The following is an 8,824-nucleotide window of genomic DNA, read 5'->3' as shown; positions in this document are numbered from 1 at the left end:
CAAGAGGACGAGTGGAGGTAGGCTTATCTACAACGTTCCTATGGCCCAAGTATAATCTCTGATATTTGCATGTCAGTTTGACTCTCTTCTTTGCTATCCAGGACCTTGTGACCACGCTGGGACCTGGATGCTGCATGAACAGTCAGCAAACCAAACCACCTGTGTGTAACAGTGTTGAACATATCTACAGTTTCAACGCATCTCCATCACTTCTGTTTCCTGATCGCTACACATCTGTCCCATTGCATTTTGTGGCCTACAGCAGAAGCACTTCACACATCTCAGTTAGGCTTTGAAAACAGCTGGATTTCTAAATACAGTCTGTGCTGTCGAAGGATGTCTCATTCCCATTGATAAACCACATTGCAACAATCCCATAGCCTATTATAACAGACAACAATTCTATTCCATCATCCTCACCAGATTCTGTGACAGTGAACGGCTCTTCCGTCATGTAAAAGTAGGTCACCCTGGTAGTTGGCATGATGCCACAACATTGAGCAACACAAATTGCTGCACAGCTTTTGGAAGAAGATCCTCAGGCCCTGGTCCCAGAGGGAATGCACATTATCGGAGATTCAGCTTATCCTCGGTTGCTACAACTGATGAAACCCTACAGGGATAGTGGGCATCTAAACGCCAGCCAGAGGCTCTTCAACCAAAAGCTCACTGCAGCTTGTGTGGCCATTGAGCATGATTTTGGCATCCTGAAATCCAAGTTCAGGAGGATCAAGTGTCTGCACATGAAAGGATTCAGGTAACCAACTTGATGAAGATGAGCAGGGTTCTTCTTCATCAACTCAGAAAGCAAATTGATGATGTACACCCACCACAGTCCAACAACCAAGATGCATGTCAGTACAGAGACATGATCTGTGCCCAAATTTAAGGACAGTATACACCTTCACACTACTTCTAATGAAATTAGTCTTTACACATTCTATTATATGTAATATTTGAAAGTCATTCCTTTTTGACTGAAGAGTCTCTACATCATCAAGACTTCTGCTGTGTCTCCACGTGGCAGCTCATGGTAACTGGGTGCAAGAACCCAGGCTAAATCAGCAGGGGATGGTCGACTAGTGGTTAGGGTGGCAGTCACAAAGTGAACCAGCCAACCACTGCTTCTTTTGCAGAGCTCCAGTTCCATGTCCTGAGTTTCTACATGTACAACAACACAAGTCTCAGCGTTCTCGCACACTGTGCCTGCTCACAGTGGGCTCACCCGTACATCCTGTGGGCTCACCACCTGCAGGAGGAACCGCTGGGGTCGGGTGCGCTGCCCCATGGGTGGCAGTGAAGGCCAGGGACCTCGACGGACCAGACCTGGGCAGCAAAGGCTGGCTCTGGGGATGTGGAACGTTACCTCTCTGTGGGGGAAGGAGCCAGAGCTTGTGCGGGAGGTGAGGCGCTACCATACTATCGTATCATCGGATCTGAGGCCGTATGTTTTGGACACTCGGGTGAAGAGAGGGGCGGAGCTGTCAACTGATCACCATCTGGTTGCGAGTTGGGTCAGAGGGTGGGGGAAAACTCTGGACAGACCTGGTAAGCCCAAACGGGTAGTGCGGGCAAACTGGGAACATCTGGAGGAGGCCCCTGTCAGGGAGATCTTCAACTCACACCTCCGGCGGAGCTTTTCTAGCATCCCTGTGGAGGTTGGGGGCATCGAACAGGAATGGACGATGTTCAAAGCTTCTATTGCCAAAGCTACGGCGGTGAGCTGTGGTCTCAAGGTCCTAGGTGCCTCAAGGGGCGGTAACCCTCGAACACCGTGGTGGACACCGGTGGTCAGGGAAGCCGTCCGACTGAAGAAAGAGGCCTTCCGGGATATGTTATCCCGGAGGACTCCTGAGGCAGTTGCAAGGTACCGACGGACCCGAAGGGCTACAGCCGCTGCCGTGAAGGAGGCAAAGCAGCGGGTGTGGGAGGAGTTCAGAGTAGCCATGGAGAAGGACTTTCGGTCGGCACCACGGTGTTTCTGGAAAACCATCCGTAACCTCAGGAGGGGGAAACGGGGAAACATCCAAGCTGTATACAGTAAGGATGGGACTCTGTTGACTTCAACTGAGGGGGTAATCGGGCGGTGGAAGGAGCACTTTGAGGAACTCCTGAATCCGACTAATACTCCCTCTATGGTAGAGGCAGAGCTGGAGGCTGATGGGGGAGCATCATCAATTTCCCTGGTGGAAGTCACTGAGGTAGTCGAACAACTCCACAGTGGCAAAGCTCCAGGGATTGATGAGATCCGTCCAGAAATGCTGAAGGCACTAGGTGTGGAGGGGCTGTCTTGGATGACACGTCTCTTCAACATTGTGTGGAGGTCTGGGACGATGCCTAGGGAGTGGCAAACCGGGGTGGTGGTTCCCCTGTTCAAAAAGGGAGACCAGAGGGTGTGGGAGGGACAGGAAGAGACAGGAAGAGACAGGAAGGGACAGGAAGAGATAGGAAGAGACAGGAAGGGACAGGAAGAGACAGGAAGAGACAGGAAGAGATAGGAAGCGACAGGAAGAGACAGGATGAGATAGGAAGAGACAGGAAGAGACAGGAAGAGACAGAAAGCGACAGGAAGCAACAGGAAGGGACAGGTTGAAGAAAAAATAAAAAGATTCAATGAAAAGTGGAGAAAAGAGAATTGAAAAGAAGTGTGGAAATAAGAAAAGAAGGGGTGAGAGAGAAGGAACTATTTCAGTTCGGCACAGAGAGCAAAATACTACAGTAAGGCAGAGAAAAGTTGTGAAGAAACATGAAAAGAATTGTAAATATGTGAAGAGTATTGAGGAGAGATGTGACGAGGCGATCAAAGAAGAGAAGAGTAGCGATGATACAGATGGATAATTCATGCGTTCACCTTAATTCTCTTAAGATTTTAACACGTTTTTTAAAGAGAGGAGAGGATGTGGGTGGGAAATATAAAATGTGAACTCCAACACAAAAGGGGAAAGGAGAGGAGGGGAGAAGAGAGGAGGAATTTGAAACTATTTGATACACATCAGGTATAAATTCATCAGTCTCTATGCAAGTGGATTTGAGGTTTTCTGTCAGAAAGGAAGTGGTTCAGATAGGTGATGTGGTCTCTCGGCCTATGACTCTCAACACAAGGGCCCTCCAGCTTGTGTTCTCTCCCTTCTGCTGTGCTAACACCAACGATGTTGTTTCTCATTGTGAATCTATGGAGATTTGTAAAGAAGTAGATGACACAACAGCATAAGGAACGCTGATGAGTCAGCCTCCAGGTCTGAGGTGGGACCTTAGTGGAGCTGTACAGGGAGAGCAATCAGATTTTAAATATCGCCAAGAACAAAATCGACTCAGGGAGGGGTGATGGGGCTCTGCCCCCATTGGTCATTAATGACGGAGGTATGTGACATCTCCTGTTTACAGTTGAGCCTCGCCCAGTTAAAACACAAATAGAGAAAACAGGTTTTGGGTTTAAAAATGAAAATGTGTTTTTGTAGGATACATACAAATCCTACACAAGAATCACAGCGTGAAGCTGACGTCATCTCATTGTTAATAAATGGGTATTTATACCTGCATTTTTTTTTTATGACTACTGGTTTATTCATTATTATTAAAAGTCTCCCATAGCAGTGCTATGGAGTTGTGTTACTATGAATGTGAATGTCTGTCACACAGTCCTGCTAATGGTTTCACATTGCTCACCTGACAGACAGGTGAAATACAGCGATGCGTCAACAGAGACAGAGAAGAAGAGTGCTGTTCGCTTTGCAAATGGTTTATAAGGAAATGCATTCAACACACGACACACAATGAGTTTTGGCGAGTTACACTGAAACTTTTGTATATTTACAATAAAACTCCACAGAGTAGGGTTAAAGGAGTAGTTTGGATTGTTTGATGTGGGCTTGTCTGAGGTATTCTCCATAGTCAGCGTATTACCGACAGTATACAGACAGATGTACCTTCACAGGAGCAAAGCAATGCACTGCTGTGGATGGAAACCAGGTGAATATTTTCAATATATTTGGAGGACAGAATTGCCCCGAGCAATTTTGGAGCACTCATTTGCATTATCTTTGGAGAGAACATTCACACACAGACGGCCACTGTTTGCTCCTGGTGTGAACAGCTGCATAAAGCAGCACTTTGGATCCCGTCTGAACCCGGTCCCTTTCCTCTAGGCCCAATGTCTGAACTTGAAGTAGTAATATTAAGAGAATAGTGGTAATATTGTCTATTGATGGAATATAGAATGTCTGACAACCTTACTGCATTATATTCCATTATATTTTCACTTTCACTTGTGGCTTGAATTTGATGTTTTCCTTTATGTTCAGACCTTTTCCACCATAAATTGATGCAGAAACATTACCCAGAATGCATGTGTCTCCTGTAGTAATACACTGACTATGGATAAGTATCTCATACAACCACACTGCAAACAATCCAAACTATCCCTTTCAGATCGTGGTGATGACACTAGTCGTGTTTTCATTCAATTCAAGTCAAAAGTTTCATCAAATTTTGTCGTTTCCATACAACTTCTTTTTTTCTTTTCTTTTTTTAAACATACAAAAGAGTCTTAAATGTTTTTGAAAGGATGACAAATAAAAAATAATTTAAATCAAAATGTTTAATTGAGACTATTCCAAAACACAGACCATGCAACAAGAAATATAAATCAAATTACCATCAACACCAACAGTTTTAAATTCCTACACTGATTCGTATTCGACCAGCTACGTGTAAACAGGATGTACCCACGGCCCTCATGTTCTTTTATTCAAAATAAAAAAATGAAGTTTCCAAATATTCCACATTTTATTGAGTTTTCATATTTGTTTTTCAGGCTGATTTGAATTCAACTGACGGTTCCGAAGCCCCGCCCCCCTTATTTACTGCTGGTAACCTGTCAGCCTTTCATTTTCAGCAGCAGCAGTTATTACAGCAGCCGACTTAACCATCAAAACTAGTTCTCCTAAACATTACATTCCCATACAACTAAACTAGCATTTTCAACGACATTTTAAGGGATTTTGTTTTCGATTTATCACAAATGATTCTGCATAAGGAGGAGGAGGTCAGGGTCAGACAAACACAGGACTTTCACCCAGAAGGCCGCTGTCTGTGTCCTTTGAGAAACCAAAAGTCAACATTGACTTATTTTAATTTACTTCAATAACATCACATACTAGCTATTTCATGCCAAACCATGATGTTTTACTACATTAATCAAGTAATTTTGTTGTCTTTTTGTTTGGTTTCAATTTACATTAACCGCATGTTCAAAACTGCGCCCGTAATCCGGGAGAAGACACTGACAGGGCTGAGACAGACGCATGATGTAGCCTCCTGAAATGAAACCTGTCACTACAGCTAGCTAATTAAGCTAACGTTAGCTCCACGACAAAGTCAAAAAACACCGTTTCCCGCTGACCTTCTGAATGTTTCCAGTAGACTTCTTTTAAAAAGGAGAATCATAAAAGGGTCTTTTTTTTTTTTTTAAACCGGCCAATGAAATACTCCTCAGCCTTGGATGTAAAACTAGCTTACCTCGCTGTGTGGTATGCTAACATCAGAACATTAACCAACAGTTTAATCCATGGTTCACTGCTGGATGTGGTAACACATTAACAACCACACCCATGGGAGAAGTTGGGTGTGGGTCAGAGGTAAAGCAGACTTTCAACTTTCAACCACAGAAGTTGGCAAAACACCGCTTTTGTTCAGTTAGTATTCAGTTAGTATTCATGAGGTTCAGGTTTGGTGGCTCTGGACTGGAGTAAAAACAGTAAAGTCAGCACATTTGAATAGACAACAGTAGTTGTTGTTTTTTTTTTTTTACATAAGATGAACTCTGCTGTCTGTATTATTTTGAGACGGTGATGTGCTCAGTTGTCCTCTCGCCCGGAGCTCTTCCTGTAGTTCAAACGCTTAGTCTTCTTGAAGGGGATAAAGGCTGGGGTGGCCTCTTCCATCTTCTCCTTCTCCTCCTCATATTTTTCTTTCTGCACCTGTTTCTTCTCCTCTGGCGGACCCACAGCTCCCTTTGTGTCTTTCTCTTCATCTCTCGCCCTTTCCTCCGCTTTCTCGACACTCTGGTCTGTTCTCCTTCCTCCAGCCATCTCTTTCTCCCTGCCCTCCTCATCCTCGACCTCCTCCTCCAGATGACTGAGGCGTGTCTCCTTCTCTTTGCCTCCGACAGCTGACGGCTGATCAGCAGGTGGCTCCTTCGGCAGGGCGCTGGGTCTGGAGAAGACCATCTTCTGTTGGATGTTACAGGAGGTATCGCTCTTGCTCTCCTGCTGCTCCTTCCTCTGCTGCAGACTGGACAGGAAGTTGTGAGCCGCCCTCCTGTTGTCCCGATCGCTAGTCTCTTCCACATCTTCCAGATTGTAGTGGGTCCATCGCTCAGGGTGCACCAGGTAGTCCGGGACTCCTCTCTTCTTTGCTGGTGTGGGGCAGCTGGACATAGGCTGGCTCATCTTCCTCCTGGAACGTGGAGGCAGAGGCCGAGCAAACACTCCATCTGTGACGTGATCCTGGGTCAGAGAGGAGGAGGCCAGCCGGGCGACACTGTCCAGGCATTCAAAGATGCTGTGGCTGCGGTTTGAGAACGCCGAGCCCCCTCCTCTCAGACTGAATGGAGTCTGAGCTTTGTGTCCAGCAGCTGGAGCAGAAATCTCAACCACCCCGCCGTCGTCGTCGTCATCATCATCATCGTCGTCGTCATCGTCCAGCTCTGGGTCAAAGGGAGCGCTGCTGGGTAGTTCTTCGGGCTCAGACTCATCACTGGCTGACAGCTCGTCCACATCATCACTGTTCAGCACGTCACCGTGGTCCCCGCCATTTTTCTGATCACACATTTTAACAACAAGAAGACTCAGCAGCTCGCCTAAATCAAAAACCTGGTGAAAGAGAGGAAGAGGTCAAAACTGTGGCCTTCATCAGTCATCACACAGCACAGGGGCAAGAGGCGAATTCTCTTAGTTGTAAGTGAAAAAAAGCTTTTATTTCTGTATGTGTGTGTGTGTGTGTGTGTGTGTGTGTGTGTGTGTGTGTGTGTGTGTGTGTGTGTGTGTGTGTGTAGTTCTACAGAGACCCAGTGTACTGACAGAGTATTGGAGCTTGTGATAGGCTGCATTAATGTGCAGTTGATACTGAAACAGGAAGCCATTCCTATTTAACTCTGCACACATTTGATGCTAAGCTTCTGGCTTCTTTAACCGAAGACTGCTGTTAGTTTTGTTCTCAGTGTACAAAAGACGACGGTCATCATGAACAACATCTATTGTAAAAAGACAATTCAAAAAAAATAAAATAAGTCCTCTCTAACAAATCAAGCTTCTACGGCAGGCGATCCAAACTTCCGACCGGCAGTGTATATGACCCTAACTGTGACCAATATCAGAAGCCCCCATCTACAACAATTTAAAATACATTTTATGAAGAGATGTATGTTACGATAATAATAATAATAATGATATTTTAAAGAAGGGTACCTCTCAGGCTGAGTCCTGGTAAACTCTGAAGAGAATGTGTGCATACTATGTCTGTGCTCCTGTTGTAGCGTCCATGTTGTCTCCGTTGGGCTGCAGACTCACTGGCTCTTTATGAAACTGAGGAAGCCAACTTCCCACACAATCTGTGATTCAAAGCAAGAACATGAAATAATTTCAACACATGATACACTGAAGAGATCTGAAGACATGTTCCAGCTGAAATACGCTGATTTTAAGTGACAGTTCTCGACATCTACACTCACACACACACACACACACACACACACACACACACACACACACACACTTTGAGCCAAGTTGTTTTTACCATTGATTATCTGAGTCACTGAGTGTACGTTCATATTCCAGAGTGATGCTTCTTTTACCTCATACACAATCTTTGGCTGAGTGCAGACACACAAATAGTTGGGTTTCATTTTGTCAAAAGTTGATAACAATATATTGTGCTTTGCCAATCCGGGTGTCAGAGCAGAGTCACTCAGCTCTGCAGCCAGTTCTTCACATTCACACACTCGCATGCAGTGACATGCTGCACTAGTGGACCGATACACCAATCCAAATATTAAAATATGCTATTTGTCTGCATTGTTTAACGTGGATTACGTCGAATTGTATCTTTATAACTCAACATTAAATGCAATATCATGGACATAATCATGTACATCTTGGATGAACCATGTACTCTTACACATACCGACACCTCAGATTAGATATTGAAAATATGAATTCACCTCGACTGATCCTTCCCATTAACGGGGACCGTTCGAGACGGACGGATAAGCTTTCTGTGACCCTGTGCACACACACGCGGGCGGTTTTAATTGCTTCGGTAAAATGTATGGAACGTGAAAATTATGGGTGCAATATCCCACGCGACAACATTGTCGTATCAAAAATGAATCTCTGAAACGGAGAGCCGTCTGTGGAGCGTGTTTCATTTCTCATTAGCTGATCATCGGACAACGATTCGTTAGCATGCTAATGCTAACTGACGTGATGCTGTGCGTGGTTTTAAAGAGCTGTGCGTCGTGTGAGTTCATCCACATCTCGTGGCAGACACGCTGCGTTTTCGTTTCACAGACTTAACCTTCATATTAACATACATCAGGGTTTACCTCATTATTGTTGTCACGACCACGCCAGTGTTTCGCCTACAGCCAGGACACGTTCTTCTTCTAGCGTTACGCTTCAGGTTTCACCCAGACTGCTACTGCCCCCCAGCGGTTACAGGCTGTGGTTGCGACAAGAATTGGGCGGGCGAATGCAGCACAGTAATCGTTTAATCGACAAAACGTAAATACAGAAATACCACCGTTTTTCTGTTTTTGTTGTCTGAA

General features: G+C 45.1%; 1 protein-coding gene across 1 annotated transcript; it reads right to left on the bottom strand.

Moving 5' to 3' along the window:
• Positions 1 to 4,579: 4,579 nt before the first annotated feature.
• tssc4 (tumor suppressing subtransferable candidate 4) lies at positions 4,580 to 8,686 on the bottom strand. The gene is made up of 3 exons (XM_068730913.1): positions 8,603 to 8,686; positions 7,467 to 7,609; positions 4,580 to 6,872 (listed from the first exon to the last, which is right to left on the bottom strand). The coding sequence occupies exon 3, from the start codon at positions 6,828 to 6,830 to the stop codon at positions 5,856 to 5,858; it is 975 nt and encodes a 324-aa protein (XP_068587014.1). The 5' UTR covers positions 6,831 to 6,872; positions 7,467 to 7,609; positions 8,603 to 8,686; the 3' UTR covers positions 4,580 to 5,855.
• Between the last annotated feature and the right edge of the window lie 138 nt (positions 8,687 to 8,824).

Source organism: Cebidichthys violaceus, unplaced genomic scaffold (assembly GCF_023349555.1).
Source record: "Cebidichthys violaceus isolate CVI_PGR_0920_01 unplaced genomic scaffold, fCebVio1.0.p SCAF_5, whole genome shotgun sequence".
Classification (NCBI taxonomy): Eukaryota; Metazoa; Chordata; class Actinopteri; order Perciformes; family Stichaeidae; genus Cebidichthys; species Cebidichthys violaceus.
The sequence above is the reverse complement of the archived record's forward strand: the minus strand, read 5'-3'. Positions and strand labels throughout refer to the sequence as shown.